General features: G+C 44.4%; 1 protein-coding gene across 3 annotated transcripts in view; it reads left to right on the top strand.

Annotated features, from left to right (window-relative positions):
• The window catches only part of Ldah (lipid droplet associated hydrolase), a 67689-nt gene that overhangs the window by 25023 nt on the left and 22543 nt on the right, over positions 1-20123 (top strand). For all 3 annotated transcript variants that reach the window (XM_075983976.1, XM_075983974.1, XM_075983975.1), the window contains one exon: positions 3822-3991. In XM_075983976.1, the coding sequence (XP_075840091.1) occupies positions 3822-3991 (170 nt within the window). The remainder of the gene's footprint in view (positions 1-3821; positions 3992-20123) is intronic.

Raw genomic sequence — 20123 nt, 5'->3', positions numbered from 1 at the left:
ATCACTTAGGATTTATGATCAACTAGGCAGTGATAGGCAGTACTGCAGGAGAATTAATAGAGATGCCCATGTCCGCCTTCCGAGGTGACTATTTCCATCTGCACCCTAAGTATCCCAGAAGTTCTATGAGGCCGAGTGTAGCCCTGGGCCTTAAAACCTACGTTACCTATTAGAGGTTGTGCTTTACGAGTGGGGGCTATAAGATGGGTCAGTGCAGGCAGGACAGGTACATCGTTCCCATGCAGGATTTTCACCCTAAGTACAGGTGCCTGACATGCACAGCATGGTTTGCAGAATACATGATGAGCAAGAGAGCGCGAGCTCTAGCAGCACAGCAGAGGTTGGCAGCATGCTTCGCCTCATGTGAGCATGCGTTAAAACTGAGAACAGTTGGGGATGATATTCTTGTTATAGCACATTGACAGAATCGTAAAGTGGATATGATGACAGAATATAATAACAGCTGTTCTCTGATACCACACAGGGATGATTCAAGAAAGATACATAATTTTTTTAAAAACAATTTGGGAGTTAAATTGTTGTCTGGCTTTGACTTTCTGGAGTCTGCTTACTTGGTGGTAGATTTATTATCAACTACTTCAGGTCCTTTGTTCAAAACCCATGAAGCACAAGATAAAAATTATACCGGTTCAACTGTAGCAGATGAAATATTACCAGTCTTTCAATGAAGATGAATTTAGCCTGTGCAGTTATAAAGAAACAAAACCACGCCCAATAGTCCTCCAGACAGAGAGAGAGATTGCTTGGAGGAGTTCCCTCTCCAGGACAGTGACTAGCAGAAGAACATTGAGGAAAGACAAGCCCAAAGGTGGGGATGGTCCAGCTGCTGCTCACAGCCATTAGGAACGCACACATGTTTCCAAGTTGAAGTGTAGACCTGGAGAGGGGTCTGGAAATGGAGCCCATGGTTACAGTCCTGGGGCAGAGAAGAGTGGGGAGCCTTGTTTATATTGAAGAGTTTTGAATGAGAGAGACTTAGCAAGTAAACTCGAGGCAAGTGTCCCTAAATCAGAAAGACACAGAGACCTGAAATCTAAGCAGTTCTGGTGACAGGCATTTCAGATGAGAGCTCTCAGGATGACCCGCCTGTTCATTAGCGTCTGGATAGTATGTCCGAGAGCCCTGGCACCTTTCCAAGTGCATTCAGTAGTCCCTGATGTGCCGGGGCTGTCAGCATGGCAGCACCCACCCTGGAGCCCACAGCCAAGCGTGCTGCTCCTTTCTGTGCAGTCACATGCCCTGCTGCAATGGCCCACATTCTGCTCGATTCGTGTCAACTTCCTCTTCCAGCCACTTAGTTCCATGGCTCCCTATAGACTCCTTATCGGTTCCAAATACTGCGCTTTGTGTCTCTTGCTTTCTTTATTGTTTGTGGCATTTTGTTCTTCCTGAATCTCCCTCCTGTTCCCTGCATTTATCTGTTGGGATCCATAGCAGACCCTTCATGCCTGTCAAGTGGGAAATATAATTTGATGCCTTTTGATTATTCCATTATACCTTCTGTTTGGAGAATAATAATTAAAATTATTTTATAAGCCATTCTTTGGGGTCATAGGCTTTTATTTGTTTTTAAGTAAGGTAGCATTTGTAATGGTTGTAGATGCGGTCTCTCACCCCGCCAGTGGGTCAGACGCTTTCAGAGTTGGCAGGGTCTCACCAGTATTTCCATCCAAAGAGCTTACAGACCACAGAGAGAGCTGGGAGCAGATGAGCCCAAACTGTGAGGTGACCCTTCACCTCAGATAGTAAACCTAAGGATAACCGTGAAAGGAATGTCGTTCAGATCTCTGAAGGAATGAGTCATAAAGAAGCAGGGGCCACAGTTCTCCCCCAGCTGCTGCTGTGATCTGTAGCATGAACTTACAAAGTCCTTTAGGCTTTCTCTGTTCCGTCTGAGTAACAGCAAAGTGATTTTCCCTGTAAAATAGATGATGACCCCTGGGAACTGCCTGTCAAAAGTCTCTTTTCTCAAACCAAGTTCAATATTCATACTTATGTAACAGTTCAAGTTCTATGATTGCATGACGGCTAGCATTGCCAGACCCATTTTAATATTATAAATAAACAAATAATGTAAAGGTTTTTTTGCATTCTGTCTCTGGTTCTACTTTGAATTTAGAGTTAAATTTTAATGACTTTTTAGATTTTCTGATTGTAATATACATGTATGAGGAACATAGTTTGTTCTTAAAAGTCCATCTAAAGAATAATTGGTACACTTATCTTGTTCAGAGGATTTCGAATATGAAGTTCTTATTTCAGTCTTTATATTTCAATATGTATGATATTTGATCGAAATTATTAGGGTATCATTTCAGAGAACAGTGAGGCAAGGTGTAAGAATTCTGTAGATGTGATAGTTCCTGTGTAAGATGTGAGGGGTTACCACCTGCACATACAATTCCAGCACACAACACTATTTTCTAGTCTTATGACTAGTTTTATAGTCGTTGGAGTTTTATAAATACTGTTTGAGTGAGAATACATAGGTAAGTTACTAATTTAATATTTTATCTGTAGCTAAACATACACACACATACATATATATATACACATACATGTAGGGATGTTTATATAGACTGGTATGCTCACATTCAGATATGTAGTTCAACATGACATCTATGGTAGTGTTCTAGGGGTGTTTCTCTAGAGGATGTTGGAGAGAGATACAACATTTCTCTGAGTGCAGAGGATCACTGTCTTTCTCCCATGATCACTTCTAGGAGACTTGGGTAGGGTCGCCCTAATAGATCTTTGGGAGTTTTTCTTGTGCTAGATTTCTGCCTTGCCCCTGAATTGTACACCCCCACCATTGCAGTTGCCTCTCTCAATATTCTCTCCTTCCACCCCATCACCCAATCCCTCCTGTTCCTGTCCTCACCTGCCCCAAGTCCACCCACAAAATCTATTCTATTTCCCCTTCCCAGGGAGATCCACACACAACTCCCCCCACCCTCCTGCCCAGAGCCCTCCCTGTTTTTTAGCCTCTGTGGGTCTGTGGATTGTAGTGTGATTGTCCTTTACTTAACATCTAATGTCCACTTATTAGTGAGTACTGGGTCAGTGAGCTTATGCAAGTATAGTTTTAATTAGATCTTGAAGACCCTAGAAAAAGAAAAGGAACAGAAAGGTCATTGCAGGTCACGACTGTATGCGTTAACATTGAGGTTTCTACTTAAGTCTTTAAGTTCTTTAAATTTGCACAGATTATTCAACATAGTCAACAGTATCCACCATGTGTTTTCTTAGTTCACTGGATCTGAGTCAGCTTAACCCAGTGGTTCCCAGTGTGTAACTCTAGACTCAGCCTGCCTGCATCTCCTGGAAACTTAGAAAGGGGAATTCTTGGGCCTCTGCACAGACTTACTGTGTCAGAAACTCTGTGTCAGGGCCCAGCTATCTTCCAGCAGCCCTTCCCGAGTACTCGCTACGTGATCAACCTTGAGCTCTACCGACCTAAACTAGCAGTGGTTCATGGAGGAGCTGCAAGTTCATGGGCTTCGAGGACAGACCTGCAGTTGAATCTCAGCTGCCCTACGGCAGAGGTCCACAGCTGTCAGTCTTTACAGTGTCCATGAGCTGGGACGTTTCCGCTAGTGCTGCCTTTCCCGTTCTGTGGTGAGGATGGATGTCTGTAATCTAAGTGTCTAGTACTGCAGCTCGTCTATCACAGGCTATGACAAGTGCTCAGTGCGCGACTCTAAGTCACTGTTTTAAGTCTCGGCATTTTGTAGATCTTGTTCTACTTTAATAAGCTTGTTTACTTATTCATTAAAGCATTTCTATACTTTTGCTTTTAGAGTCAAATGCTCAAGAAATTGAGGACATCTATGGTCTGAATGGTCAAATACAGCACAAAATAGCTTTTCTGAGAGCTCACGTGCCCAAGGATGTGAAGCTGATCCTCATTGGCCACTCCATAGGCAGCTATATTGTTCTTCGGGTCATGAAGGATGCCCCTGAGCTGCCTGTAAGTATGCCTGAGAAGGTGACTGTGGGTACCTGATTGTTGCCTTGCAAAAAGCCTTATCTTTCCTTTGCTTTTTTGTAGAGCAGAGGGAGGGATGTATAGTGGCTGCCTTTATCTTTGTCTGTTGCTAAAGACCTATGTTTAAGAAATTTCCATAATGTTCCCGTGAGTAATGGTGAAAAAGACAGAGATTTTTCTAAATGAATATCTTTGAATCTAAGATTCTCTGGAATTCTAGTGTTATATTTAACTTGCTCTCTTTTATGAAACAATATCTAAGAACATGTAGCATGTAAAGGACTCTGTCTGTATTGAAAGCGTGTTTTGAAAATAGGCATGGGCTGGGGAGATGGATCAGCAGTTCAGACCGCACTACTAGAGCATCCAGTGTGAGTCCCAGCACCCACACGGTGGTTCTAGACAGTCCATATACAGCTCCAGGGATCCTGTGCCCTCCGGCCTTGACAGGCACTGCATGCAGCTGGTCCCAAAAATTGAAATAAGAAAATATTCCTGTCTATTTTAAGAAGCAAAATGATGTGTCATCATCACTGACAGGTAATACCTGTCTTTCAGGAACACACTAAGTGTTCGTAAGTATAGATTCTTGTCTGTTCTGTATTTTTTAGCCACTTTTAGACATGTATCCAGCTTTCATTCAGAAATACTTTCTTTATCTGTCTTTATGTTTGTTGTCCTGATGTTGGGGATGGATTCAGGGCCTAGTGCACGAGGGACAAGCATCTTCCACTGAGCTACACCCACAGCTGCCAACATCTGGTTCTTAAGTGTGGCTGTGTACTAGACATTGACATTGACATCACAGAGTAAAAGTTAAAGTACCCTCAATAGGAAGTGTACTCTTTAAGAGCCTTAAAGGCATGCCTTCACTCATGTATCAGAAATGACCCATTGAGTGGGTACAATTACAAGATAATTTACGTCTTCATTTGGCACGCATGGGTATAAAATCACTCTTGTGCCATCTTGAGGACGCCCCAGCGGACAAGGCATGGTTCTGAGCTAGGAGCCTGGAGTCCCATGGATGAGACAGCTAAGCGAGAGGAAGGGATCCCTTCACAGCAGCCCCGTCCATGAATCTTTTCACTCCGTGTGATGAAATATCTCCAGCAGGGTCTTGGATCCCACTAGGAATTTGCCTCCTTTCCTGCCAGCTCGCTGCGCTCAGTGCTCAGACCAGCACTTGGAAAGAGCACAACTATGGTCTCCCTGTTTCTAACACCGAATAGATTTTAATTTTCTCCTTTTGGATATAATAAAATATGTTTTTATGTCTAAGCGTGAACGCAGGAAACTGAAGACAGTGCTCTTGTCATTGGACTCTTGCTTCTCCTCAGTATTTCTCCCCAGATGAGGTACTTCAGTCAGAGAGCAGCTTTCCCTTAGGTGTTGGCCTTGGTGTGACTCACAGCCTCCTTTCTGCCCATGTCATTCCTCTTACCCTATAGGCGGCTGCCATCTTTCTCGTGCCAGTCCCACATGTGAGTGCTCCTACTCACACAGTCCCCGTGAGCTCTGGCTCTTGCTAGTCACTTAGGCTCAAATATTTTTCGTCATCTTTTGTTTGCATGAACTTGGAGAAGTCATTGAGTCTGTGGCCTTAGTTTTCCCATCAACACATTGGAAATAATTATGTGTTCTTCAAGGATCTTCTGAAGAATTATGCAAAATATTAAGAGCGTTGCCAGGGATTTTAAAGTTCTAAGCAAGTATTACTACTATTGTTGTTATGGAAGTAACAGTGAACTTGCTTTAATCACTATGCTAACTGCTATGTTGGCTACCTACTGCTATGTACCAGGTTGTCCAAGACTAGAAGTGTAAATGGTACACATTTGTATCTCAGTTTCTGGTCAGAAATCTGATCACAGCTTAAGTAGGTCCCTGACTGCAGAGCCTTTCACCACGTAGTAGCCATGTATCTTCCCAGGGTCGCAGTCTCCTGTGAACACGTGAATTAAGATAGTGATTGGAAGGATGGGAAGAGGGGAGGAGGAAAGGGAGAAACGTGAGGACAACATAATCCGTCTGTAAAGATGGACGGTGATAGAGCTCCCGCGAGCGGTGAAAACTGTATTTGATGGGGCTGGAGAGATGGCTCGGTGAGGAGAGTGCCTGCTCCACAGGCGTGAGGACCCGAGTTTTGATCTCCAGCTCCTACACAAAATCCAGGTGTAACCCAGTTCTATGGGAACAGGGAAGGTAGATCGCTGGAGCTTGTCAGCCCGCCAACCTCAACAAATCAGTGAGCTCCAGACTCAGTGACCATGTCTCCAAACCTAAGATGGAGCACAGGTGAGAAAGAACCAGCATCAGCCTCTGCCCTCACATGTACATGCATACACATGCACATACATGCATGCCCGTATACCACATACACACAGAAGAGACACACAGACTTGCATGTCTAAACAGTAAATAATGTGTATGATTGTACATGCAAGGCACCTTTGGGGAGGGAGGGAGTCATCGCTAAGATTTTGTGTTTTCATTAGTCAAAGGCTTTATCTGAGACTAGAGAGATGGGTCAGCAGTGAGAAAATGTTTGTAATCTTTCAGAGTATTTGGGTTCAGTTCCCAGAAGCCACATGGTAGCTCCTGACTCTCTGTAGCTCTAGATCAGGGATCTAATGCCTTCTTCTGACCTTTGCAGGCACCAGGCATATGCATGCTATAAATGGAGGCAAAACACTCATACAAATTTTTAAAATAGCTTTATCTGCTTTCAATTATCTGCATTGTTGAAATTCTCCACCACCACATCCCACCCCTCAACCATTAAACTCCTGGGCCTGTTAATCTGGTCGTGTGATCCATGCCGAAGTGTTGAAATTTCAGTGTCTCACTGACGACGTGGCCCCTGCATGCCTGAAGTTAACATGACATGCTTCATTTGAGATGCACTTGACAATCAAGTGAGTTTGTGGAAGCCAGAGTGTTGCAAGCCCTAATCATTTGCCAAAACTAAGTTAGCTGTTATGTTTTATAACATATGAAGTGTGATAATAAGAAACTTCTGTTTCCATCTCTTCTGTTATTTTACTGGAATTTTGACTCCCATAAGATTTTGAGGGCACATTTGCAGTTTACTAGCTGGTTTGTTTGGTTTCCTTTGGTTTAGCTTTTATAATAGTTGTATAATTATTGACGACTTTGTTCTTAAGTCATTTGTAGAGACTTACTGCACAATGCCAGGTATATTGTCTACCAGATATATTGTACTTTTATACAGCGCTATATGATTGCATCTTTTAAAATCTGGTATTAAATTTTTATTTGTTTCTCTCTTGAATCAAGTTTGATATATAAAAATCTAGAGATATAAGTTTTCAGATATTTTGTAAGTAATATCCAGAATAGGGATTTTTTTTTCAATTAGAGAGCCGATTAGTAGAGTGTGTGCTTTAAGCAATGAAAAAAAATTCACTTCTGAAGGCAGCAATAGCAGGTAAAATGTTGAGTTGGGCTGCAGTGTGATACATCTAATGAGGCCAGTCAGACTTTAACTCTTGCACTAGCAGTGTGGGACACACAAACATAGGAGGGTTTGTGGGTCATATCAGACGTGCAGTGAACTCATTTCTCACTGAAGAAAATGAAACAAGAAAGAAGGCGCAGTGAAAAGAAAACTACCAGGTAATAGGCGTGATTCCTAGTGCAAGTGAGCAGCACTAAATACAGTGCACAGCTAATTCCCAGTGGAGACTGAATAAAGAGGGCGTAGATTGTGCGCACTGCAGAGATTGTTCCATCGTGCAAAGGAGGAAGAGTGTGTAGATGTGCAAACTCAGGGATTGTTCTTGTGTAAAGGAGGAAGAGTGTGTAGGTGTGCACACTCAGGGATTGTTCCATTGTGTAAAGAGGAAGAGTGTGTAGGTGTGCACACTCAGGGATTGTTCCAATGTGTAAAGGAGGAAGAGTGTGTAGATGTGTGCACAATCAGGGATTGTTCCATTGTGTAAAGGAGGAAGAGTGTGTAGATGTGCACACTCAGGGATTGTTCCATTGTGTAAAGAAGGAAGAGTGTGTAGATGTGCACACTCAGGGATTGTTCCATGTGTAAAGAGGAAGAGTGTGTAGATGTGTGCATACTCAGGGATTGTTCTAGTGTAAAGGAGGAAGAGTGTGTAGATGTGTGCACACTCAGGGATTGTTCCATTGTGTAAAGGAGGAAGAGTGTGTAGATGTGTGCACAATCAGGGATTGTTCCATTGTGTAAAGGAGGAAGAGTGTGTAGATCTGTGCACACTCAGGGATTGTTCCATTGTGTAAAGAGGAAGAGTGTGTAGATGTGTGCACACTCGGGGATTGTTCCATTGTGTAAAGAGGAAGAGTGTGTAGGTGTGCACACTCAGGGATTGTTCCATTGTGTAAAGGAGGAAGAGTGTGTAGATGTGCACACTCAGGGATTGTTCCATTGTGTAAAGGAGGAAGAGTGTGTACATGTGTGCACACTCAGGGATTGTTCCAATGTGTAAAGAGGAAGAGTGTGTAGATGTGCACACTCAGGGATTGTTCCATTGTGTAAAGAGGAAGAGTGTGGAGATGTGTGCACACTCAGGGATTGTTCCATTGTGTAAAAGAGGAAGAGTGTGTAGATGTGTGCACACTAGGGATTGTTCCATTGTGTAAAGAGGAAGAGTGTGTAGATGTGTGCACTCAGGGATTGTTCCATTGTGTAAAGGAGGAAGAGTGTGTAGATGTGTGCACTCAGGGATTGTTCCATTGTGTAAAGGAGGAAGAGTGTGTACATGTGTGCACACTCAGGGATTGTTCCATTGTGTAAAGAGGAAGAGTGGGTAGATGTGTGCACACTCAGGGATTGTTCCATTGTGTAAAGAGGAAGAGTGTGGAGATGTGTGAACACTCAGGGATTGTTCCATTGTGTAAAGGAGGAAGAGTGTGTAGATGTGCATACTCAGGGATTGTTCCATTGTGTAAGGAGGAAGAGTGTGTAGATGTGTGCACACTCAGGGATTGTTCCATTGTGTAAAGGAGGAAGAGTGTGTAGATGTGCATACTCAGGGATTGTTCCATTGTGTAAGGAGGAAGAGTGTGTAGATGTGCACACTCAGGGATTGTTCCATCGTGTAAAGGAGGAAGAGTGTGTAGATGTGCACACTCAGGGATTGTTCTTGTGTAAGGAGGAAGAGTGTGTAGATGTGCACACTCAGGGATTGTTCCATCGTGTAAAGGAGGAAGAGTGTGTAGATGTGTGCACACTCAGGGATTGTTCCATTGTGTAAAGGAGGAAGAGTGTGTAGGTGTGTGCACACTCAGGGATTGTTCCATTGTGTAAAGAGGAAGAGTGTGTAGATGTGCACACTCAGGGATTGTTCTATTGTGTAAAGGAGGAAGAGTGTGTAGATGTGTGCACACTCAGGGATTGTTCCATCGTGTAAAGGAGGAAGAGTGTGTAGATGTGCACACTCAGGGATTGTTCTATTGTGTAAAGGAGGAAGAGTGTGTAGATGTGTGCACACTCAGGGATTGTTCCATTGTGTAAAGAGGAAGAGTGTGTAGATGTGTGCACACTCAGGGATTGTTCCATTGTGTAAAGGAGGAAGAGTGTGTAGATGTGTGCACACTCAGGGATTGTTCCATTGTGTAAAGGAGGAAGAGTGTGTAGATGTGTGCACACTCAGGGATTGTTCCATTGTGTAAAGAGGAAGAGTGTGTAGATGTGCACACTCAGGGATTGTTCCATTGTGTAAAGGAGGAAGAGTGTGTAGATGTGCACACTCAGGGATTGTTCCATTGTGTAAAGAAGGAAGAGTATGTAGGTGTGTGCACACTCAGGGATTGTTCCATTGTGTAAAGGAGGAAGAGTGTGTAGATGTGCACACTCAGGGATTGTTCCATTGTGTAAAGAGGAAGAGTGTGTAGATGTGTGCACTCAGGGATTGTTCCATTGTGTAAAGAAGGAAGAGTGTGTAGATGTGCACACTCAGGGATTGTTCCATTGTGTAAAGGAGGAAGAGTGTGTAGATGTGTGCACACTCAGGGATTGTTCCATTGTGCAAAGAGGAAGAGTGTGTAGATGTGTGCACACTCAGAGATTGTTCCATTGTGTAAAGAAGGAAGAGTGTGTAGATGTGCACACTCACGGATTGTTCCATTGTGTAAAGCAGGAAGAGTGTGTAGATGTGCATACTCAGGGATTGTTCCATTGTGTAAAGGAGGAAGAGTGTGTAGATGTGCACACTCGGGGATTGTTCCATTGTGTAAAGGAGGAAGAGTGTGTAGATGTGCACACTCAGGGATTGTTCCATTGTGTAAAGGAGGAAGAGTGTGTAGATGTGCACACTCAGGGATTGTTCCATTGTGTAAAGGAGGAAGAGTGTGTAGATGTGCACACTCAGGGATTGTTCCATTGTGTAAAGGAGGAAGAGTGTGTAGATGTGCACACTCAGGAATTGTTCTTGTGTATAGGAGGAAGAGTGTGTAGATGTGTGCACACTCAGGGATTGTTCCATTGTGTAAAGAGGAAGAGTGTGTAGATGTGTGCACACTCAGGGATTGTTCCATTGTGTAAAGAAGGAAGAGTGTGTAGGTGTGTGCACACTCAGGGATTGTTCCATTGTGTAAAGGAGGAAGAGTGTGTAGATGTGCACACTCAGGGATTGTTCCATTGTGTAAAGAGGAAGAGTGTGTAGATGTGTGCACACTCGGGGATTGTTCCATTGTGTAAAGGAGGAAGAGTGTGTAGATGTGCACACTCAGGGATTGTTTATTGTGTAAAGGAGGAAGAGTGTGTAGATGTGCACACTCAGTCATTGTTCCATTGTGTAAAGGAGGAAGAGTGTGTAGATGTGTGCACACTCAGGGATTGTTCCATTGTGTAAAGGAGGAAGAGTGTGTAGATGTGTGCACACTCAGGGATTGTTCCATTGTGTAAAGAAGGAAGAGTGTGTAGATGTGCACACTCAGGGATTGATCCATTGTGTAAAGGAGGAAGAGTGTGTAGATGTGTGCACACTCAGGGATTGTTCCATTGTGTAAAGAAGGAAGAGTGTGTAGATGTGCACACTCAGGGATTGTTCCATTGTGTAAAGGAGGAAGAGTGTGTACATGTGTGCACACTCAGGGATTGTTCCATTGTGTAAAGGAGGAAGAGTGTGTAGATGTGCACACTCAGGGATTGTTCCATTGTGTAAAGGAGGAAGAGTGTGTACATGTGTGCACACTCAGGGATTGTTCCATTGTGTAAAGAGGAAGAGTGTGTAGATGTGCACACTCAGGGATTGTTCCATTGTGTAAAGAGGAAGAGTGTGTAGATGTGTGCACACTCAGGGATTGTTCCATTGTGTAAAGAAGGAAGAGTGTGTAGGTGTGTGCACACTCAGGGATTGTTCCATTGTGTAAAGGAGGAAGAGTGTGTAGATGTGCACACTCAGGGATTGTTCCATTGTGTAAAGGAGGAAGAGTGTGTAGATGTGCACACTCAGGGATTGTTCCATTGTGTAAAGAGGAAGAGTGTGTAGATGTGTGCACACTCGGGGATTGTTCCATTGTGTAAAGGAGGAAGAGTGTGTAGATGTGCACACTCAGGGATTGTTTATTGTGTAAAGGAGGAAGAGTGTGTAGATGTGCACACTCAGTCATTGTTCCATTGTGTAAAGGAGGAAGAGTGTGTAGATGTGTGCACACTCAGGGATTGTTCCATTGTGTAAAGGAGGAAGAGTGTGTAGATGTGTGCACACTCAGGGATTGTTCCATTGTGTAAAGAAGGAAGAGTGTGTAGATGTGCACACTCAGGGATTGTTCCATTGTGTAAAGGAGGAAGAGTGTGTACATGTGTGCACACTCAGGGATTGTTCCATTGTGTAAAGGAGGAAGAGTGTGTAGATGTGTGCACACTCAGGGATTGTTCCATTGTGTAAAGGAGGAAGAGTGTGTAGGTGTGTGCACACTCAGGAATTGTTCCATTGTGTAAAGAGGAAGAGTGTGTAGATGTGCACACTCAGGGATTGTTCATTGTGTAAAGGAGGAAGAGTGTGTAGATGTGCACACTCAGGGATTGTTCCATTGTGTAAAGAGGAAGAGTGTGTAGATGTGTGCACACTCGGGGATTGTTCCATTGTGTAAAGAGGAAGAGTGTGTAGAAGTGCACACTCAGGGATTGTTCTTGTGTAAAGGAGGAAGAGTGTGTAGATGTGTGCACACTCAGGGATTGTTCTATTGTGTAAAGGAGGAAGAGTGTGTAGATGTGCACACTCAGGGATTGTTCTATTGTGTAAAGGAGGAAGAGTGTGTAGATGTGCACACTCAGGGTTTGTGCCCTTGTGTAAAGGAGGAAGAGTGTGTACATGTGTGCACACTCAGGGATTGTTCCATTGTGTAAAGAGGAAGAGTGTGTAGATGTGCACACTCAGGGATTGTTCCATTGTGTAAAGAGGAAGAGTGTGTAGATGTGTGCACACTCAGGGATTGTTCCATTGTGTAAAGAAGGAAGAGTGTGTAGATGTGCACACTCAGTGATTGTTCCATTGTGTAAAGGAGGAAGAGTGTGTACATGTGTGCACACTCAGGGATTGTTCCATTGTGTAAAGAGGAAGAGTGTGTAGATGTGCACACTCAGGGATTGTTCCATTGTGTAAAGAGGAAGAGTGTGTAGATGTGTGCACACTCGGGGATTGTTCCATTGTGTAAAGGAGGAAGAGTGTGTAGATGTGCACACTCAGGGATTGTTTATTGTGTAAAGGAGGAAGAGTGTGTAGATGTGCACACTCAGTCATTGTTCCATTGTGTAAAGGAGGAAGAGTGTGTAGATGTGTGCACACTCAGGGATTGTTCCATTGTGTAAAGGAGGAAGAGTGTGTAGATGTGTGCACACTCAGGGATTGTTCCATTGTGTAAAGAAGGAAGAGTGTGTAGATGTGCACACTCAGGGATTGTTCCATTGTGTAAAGGAGGAAGAGTGTGTACATGTGTGCACACTCAGGGATTGTTCCATTGTGTAAAGGAGGAAGAGTGTGTAGATGTGCACACTCAGGGATTGTTCCATTGTGTAAAGAGGAAGAGTGTGTAGATGTGTGCACACTCGGGGATTGTTCCATTGTGTAAAGGAGAAAGAGTGTGTAGATGTGCACACTCAGGGATTGTTTATTGTGTAAAGGAGGAAGAGTGTGTAGATGTGCACACTCAGTCATTGTTCCATTGTGTAAAGGAGGAAGAGTGTGTAGATGTGTGCACACTCAGGGATTGTTCCATTGTGTAAAGGAGGAAGAGTGTGTAGATGTGTGCACACTCAGGGATTGTTCCATTGTGTAAAGGAGGAAGAGTGTGTACATGTGTGCACACTCAGGGATTGTTCCATTGTGTAAAGAAAGAAGAGTGTGTAGATGTGCACACTCAGGGATTGTTCCATTGTGTAAAGGAGGAAGAGTGTGTACATGTGTGCACACTCAGAGATTGTTCCATTGTGTAAAGAAGGAAGAGTGTGTAGATGTGCACACTCAGGGATTGTTCCATTGTGTAAAGGAGGAAGAGTGTGTACATGTGTGCACACTCAGGGATTGTTCCATTGTGTAAAGGAGGAAGAGTGTGTAGATGTGCACACTCAGGGATTGTTCCATTGTGTAAAGGAGGAAGAGTGTGTACATGTGTGCACACTCAGGGATTGTTCCATTGTGTAAAGAGGAAGAGTGTGTAGATGTGCACACTCAGGGATTGTTCTATTGTGTAAAGGAGGAAGAGTGTGTAGATGTGCACACTCAGGGATTGTTCCCTTGTGTAAAGGAGGAAGAGTGTGTAGATGTGCACACTCAGGGATTGTTCCATTGTGTAAAGAGGAAGAGTGTGTAGGTGTGCACACTCAGGGATTGTTCCATTGTGTAAAGGAGGAAGAGTTTGTAGGTGTGCACACTTAGGGATTGTTCCCTTGTGTAAAGGAGGAAGAGTGTGTAGATGTGCACACTCAGGGATTGTTCCATTGTGTAAAGGAGGAAGAGTGTGTACATGTGTGCACACTCAGGGATTGTTCCATTGTGTAAAGAGGAAGAGTGTGTAGATGTGCACACTCAGGGATTGTTCCATTGTGTAAAGAGGAAGAGTGTGTAGATGTGTGCACACTCAGGGATTGTTCCATTGTGTAAAGAGGAAGAGTGTGTAGGTGTGTGCACACTCAGGGATTGTTCTTGTGTAAAGAAGGAAGAGTGTGTAGGTGTGTGCACACTCAGGGATTGTTCCATTGTGTAAAGGAGGAAGAGTGTGTAGATGTGCACACTCAGGGATTGTTCCATTGTGTAAAGGAGGAAGAGTGTGTAGATGTGTGCACACTCAGGGATTGTTCATTGTGTAAAGGAGGAAGAGTGTGTAGATGTGCACACTCAGGGATTGTTCCATTGTGTAAAGAGGAAGAGTGTGTAGATGTGCACACTCAGGGATTGTTCTATTGTGTAAAGGAGGAAGAGTGTGTAGATGTGCACACTCAGGGATTGTTCCCTTGTGTAAAGGAGGAAGAGTGTGTAGATGTGCACACTCAGGGATTGTTCCATTGTGTAAAGAGGAAGAGTGTGTAGGTGTGCACACTCAGGGATTGTTCCATTGTGTAAAGGAGGAAGAGTTTGTAGGTGTGCACACTTAGGGATTGTTCCCTTGTGTAAAGGAGGAAGAGTGTGTAGATGTGCACACTCAGGGATTGTTCCATTGTGTAAAGAGGAAGAGTGTGTAGATGTGTGCACACTCAGGGATTGTTCCATTGTGTAAAGAGGAAGAGTGTGTAGATGTGTGCACACTCAGGGATTGTTCCATTGTGTAAAGAGGAAGAGTGTGTAGATGTGCACACTCAGGGATTGTTCCATTGTGTAAAGAGGAAGAGTGTGTAGATGTGTGCACACTAGGGATTGTTCCATTGTGTAAAGAAGGAAGAGTATGTAGATGTGTGAACACTCAGGGATTGTTCCATTGTGTAAAGAGGAAGAGTGTGTAGATGTGTGCACACTAGGGATTGTTCCATTGTGCAAAGAGGAAGAGTGTGTAGATGTGTGCACACTCAGGGATTGTTCCATTGTGTAAAGGAGGAAGAGTGTGTAGATGTGTGCACACTCAGGGATTGTTCCATTGTGTAAAGGAGGAAGAGTGTGTAGATGTGCACACTCAGGGGTTGTTCCATTGTGTAAAGGAGGAAGAGTGTGTAGATGTGCACACTCAGGGATTGTTCCATTGTGTAAAGAGGAAGAGTGTGTAGATGTGTGCACACTTAGGGATTGTTCCATCCTGTAAAGGAGGAAGAGAGAAAGATGCAGAAAACACAGTTGCCTTACAGCCTATCACCCACAGTCCCCGCACACCCTGCGATGTTGCCGTGGGTTACAGTGTGGATGGGAAGACTGTCCACAGTTGCCCAGGCATGGGGACAAGTCCCAGTGAAAAGGCTTGGTTCTTGCTTGTGGTAAACGTCCTGTGAGGATGGGCGGTCCCTGTGCAGTTCTCTCTGAACAGTCTTACTTCAGAATCCAAACTGAGGGACTCGGTCTGGCATGTTCTGGCATCATGGCGAGGATAGAAAGGGGTGGGCTGCACTCTTAAGTCTCTCTCTGAAGGTGACACTTCTCCCCACAGTCCAGGGCCAGTCACCTGACCAGGGTTTGGCCCATGAGGCTAGAATGTCTAATGCTCTCCTGAGAGAAGAAATCATTTATGAATGTCCAAACAGCACTTGAAGAAATAGAACAGCCTGTATTTATATTGTAATCTAGGTATTTATTGCCAGACATTTGTTCCTCATTTTACAAGTGTGTGCTGCTATCTCAGGTTCCATTCTGGAATGTATATCTAATTGTGAGTTAAGGTAAAAGTTCTGAAAGCCATTCATCCAGGCTAGGACAGCACAGAAGCTGCGAGAAGGGAAAGGAGGGTCGCGAGAGGTGCCGTGATGTGCGGATGAAGAGCTCTGGCTCCCTGCCATTCATTCCTCAAGAAATGGAGTGAGTTCCCTCTCCGCTTTGCCTTAGCCTGGGCACCTGACCTGCTTTCAGCAAGTCACTGCAGTGACTCGGGGCGAGGTTCTGGCATTTCCAACTCCAGACCTAGAGGGCTGGGACCTTCTGTTTCCTTCGTCTCAGTAGGCAGCTGCCATACTAAAGGTCTAGCTACTCTGGCATCGCCTGGCTCGCCACACGAGAGGGTCCCCGGGCACTTGGCAAAGCAGCTCCTAGTGCACTGTGTGCTGCACCAGTGCCCAGCTGATCCAGGAGCCACACGGTCATCCAGCTGAGCCTGTCGGAATTCCTCACCTGCAGAGTCCCGAGATAGAGCGGTACTCCACAGTGACAGTTAGTTGAAGTAAAGTGACAGCTGGTTAAGAAGACGAGGTGGAAAGCATCCTATTGTTGGAATTAACTGTTGGAGGTTACCCTACAGAGTAAGCTGTTAGTGAAATAAGAGAAGGAAGCTACAGAATGTGGAGCGATAGATATAAATCTAGAAGCCGAGGAGAAAAATTCAATTAGGAAATAAAGAACTGGCCGAGTGAATGTATCTTTTTATCTTTTTTTTTTTTTATTTTTGTGTATGTGGGTGTTTTGACTGCATATGTCTCTGCCTACCACATGCATGTAGTGCCAGTGCCGACCAGAAGAGGGCGCTGTATCTGCTGGAACTGGAGTTGCAGTCCCTTGTGAGCTGCCAAGTGTGCTGGAAGTCACATCCAGGTCGTCTGCAAGAGCGGCTATCCGCTGATCTGTCTCTCCAGCTCTGTTTCTTTAAATTAAAGGTGTTTGTGTTGTTTCCTCAATACCTGAGTTCTTCAAGGACTTGGGCGTTTTAATGGGGAGTAGGTGAATGCTTCTTTGCAGGGAGTTTGGGGAGATTTTGGAGGGCCCAGAGCTTGTGTTAATGTTCTCTAGGCGGAAGGTGGCATCGAGGCCTGGCAAAGGGCAGAAGGTGAACTGAAAACAGGGTGAGCCTTGCTGACTTGGGATGGCATCTGGGACAGTGCAGTGCAGGCTCCTGACCCCACAGAAGCAGTGCAGTAGCTGACACTGTCTCCATGTGACCACTAGTAAGTCCTGGTGTGGAAACCGTGATCAGAGTCAGCCATGAATCCTCTGCTTGTGAAAGACTTGGCGTTAGAAAGCAATAAATCTATTCTGGGGAAAGTTTGTGTTAAATGTGGTAGTGTGCTGGTTTTCCAGTGTCTTGTCACAATCTGATTGGTTTTTTAACACTTTTTACATTTTGATTTATGTATGTGTCTGAGTATGCAAATGTGTGTGGTTGCAGATGCCAGCATTGCAGGCATGCAGAGGTCAGAGGGCAGATAGTAGGGTCATACACTCCACACTGCACACACATGGAGGTCAGAGGGCAGATAGTAGGGTCCATACCCTCCACACGGCACATGGAGGTCAGAGGGCAGATAGTAGGGTCATACACTCCACACTGCACACATGGAGGTCAGAGGGCAGATAGTAGGGTCATACACTCCACACTCCACACTGCACACACATGGAGGTCAGAGGGCAGATAGTAGGGTCCATACCCTCCACACTGCACACACATGGAGGTCAGAGGGCAGATAGTAGGGTCATACACTCCACACGGCACACACATGGAGGTCAGAGGGCAGATAGTAGGGTCATACACTCCACACGGCACACACATGGAGGTCAGAGGGCAGATAGTAGGGTCATACACTCCACACTGCACACACATGGAGGTCAGAGGGCAGATAGTAGGGTCATACCCTCCACACGGCACACACATGGAGGTCAGAGGGCGGCTAGTTGGCGTCATTACGTTCCTTGCACTGTGTGGGTTGCAGGGATAGAACTCGGGTCATCAGGCTTGGCCACAGGTGCCTTTACTCCCTGAGCAATCTTGCCAGATTCCGTATGTATTTGTTTGTGTGTGTGCACACATATTGCCTTCTCTGAATCTCTCAGACTGCTTTGTTGAACACTGGACATGTGGAAAATTTCAGCTTTTCAACTTTAGCAATTGTTAGCTGTCTGAATATTTTTGCAAATCCTAAAACTGCTTTCTAAGTGGAAATTTTATGTGGTCTTTTTTTTTTCTTTTCTTAACTCAAGCACTATTTAATATATTTTTCTCAAACTTTGCAAAAAAATCACCTTTGGACTGAAACTAAGCATGGAAAATTTCACCACAAAAGGCTAATTTTTTGGAAAGCTGCAAGAAAGTGAAGACGGGTTCATAATAGAACATTCTTCATGCTTGTCAGCACTCGGCGCTTTACCGCATATCTTCACTCAGGGCTTCTGAGCTTCCAGATATATGTATATATTTACTGTCAGGTGTAGAGCTTCCCTCAGATTACCAGCTCTGGGTGAGCTGTGTCTAAAAGGGGAGATTTAGGCCGGGTGGTGGTAGTGCACATTTTAATCCCTGCCCTCAGGAGACAGAGGCAGGAGGATCTCTGTGAACTCAAAGCCTGCATGGTCAATGGAGCAAGTTCTAGGCCAGTCAGAGCTACACAGAGAAATCCTGTCTCAAAAAAGTAAAATTAGCAGTTAACGTAAGTTTATTTTCCCCTTTCCCTCAATGTTAGCTGATGACATGTTTCTCTGAGATGGCGTAGTGCTGAATATGCCTGGTGTTTGTTTAGTCTTAATGTAAAGTCTAGGCTGCCTGGAGCTCACTGTGTTAGCCTCAGACTAACAGTCATCCTCCTGCCTCAGTGCATCTACATTTCAAGTGGAGTGATGGAAGTCAGATATCTGATACATGTGGATGATCACTTCTATGTAAGGAAGGAAATCAGGCCTTGGCTAAGGGAATCTAAGGATGTTAAATGTGGATTCAGAACAGAGAAAATAATGTAGCACACTCTGTTCATTTTAGTTAATGGGGAAGTAAAAGAAAATTTTAGCTCTTTTGACATTCTTGCTTTTAAGATTAGAGTTTTGTTTCAAGTATGCACTTCCCTTGTGGCAATTTATAGTAGTGTTAGTAAGTCTCTTTACTGTAGCCATTGTAGCTACCGTAAATGCTGGAGGAATGCTCTTTAATCTTTTCAACAACATGAAGAGGCTTTTATGATTGAGTTCATACGGGAGGAACTGGAGACTCTGAAGGACCTTGATTATTGCTCGGGTCCAGTGAGGAGCAGTGCTAGGACTGGACCCATCATGTGTTTACCCGCCAAGCTTAGTACCTAACCTCGTACTAGAAAGGGCTTCTAGAAGTCCATGAAAGAATAGCAAGCTCTCAGATAAAGATGCAAAGGACAGCAGCAGATATGGACCTGAGAACTGTAACAACTATGATAATACATACCTGCCACAGTGTGTGAAGTGATGCTACCCTGTTGTAATAGGAGCGGTGGGGCTGAGTCCCCATCACCCCGGCCACCTGGCTAGCTTATGCCCGAAATAACAACACACAAACTGTATTCATTTAAACACTGCTTGGCCCATTTCTATCTAGCCTCTTCTAGGCTAATTCTCACATATTAATATAGCCCATTTCTAATCATCTGTGTAGCACTTAACGGGAAGATTCTAGCCTATGTCCATCCTGGTTGGTTGAGCTATCGCATCAGCTTGGGAGAGGGGAGCATGGCATCTCTGCTCCAGAGAGCAGAGCTGTCGAGTCTGAGCTCACTTCCTCTTCCTCCCAGCATTCTGTTTTGTTTACTCCTTCCACCTATGTTTTAACCTATGAGGCCAAGCAGTCTCTTTCTTGTGGGGTCACAGCTGCCCTAACTGATGGCCACCTACTTGTGAACACACACATGCACATGTGCACACACATTACAAATTTAAATGTAAAAATGGTATTTTTGACGTTTACTCTGGTAGGTCTCAGATGAACCTGTTTCTGTAGAGCAGACCGAGCTGGCCAGCACGGATGTGCTGTCTGTAATGAGGCAGTCACCTGAGAACATGGCTTGTCCTATCTGAGCTTTGGAAAGTGCTCTGCACGAGCTGGGCCAGAAAATTAGGTCCACTCTTTTGGCCTGCGTGTATTTTTTTCTTTTCTAAAAGTGGCTTTCTATACAGAGAATAAAAGAAATCTCAACAGTGGCTTTTCCTACCAAACTTAAACTATAAATTCCCTAAAATTATCTTGATGTCTGGTGAAAGTGTGTCTCAATTGAGCAGCAGTGAATTGTTCTCCACAGGCAGAAGGGTGGAGTCTGCCC

Source organism: Microtus pennsylvanicus, chromosome 8, assembly GCF_037038515.1.
Source record: "Microtus pennsylvanicus isolate mMicPen1 chromosome 8, mMicPen1.hap1, whole genome shotgun sequence".
In the NCBI taxonomy this organism is placed as follows: domain Eukaryota; kingdom Metazoa; phylum Chordata; class Mammalia; order Rodentia; family Cricetidae; genus Microtus; species Microtus pennsylvanicus.
Note: the sequence above shows the minus strand (reverse complement) of the source record. Positions and strands in the feature narration are given on the sequence as shown.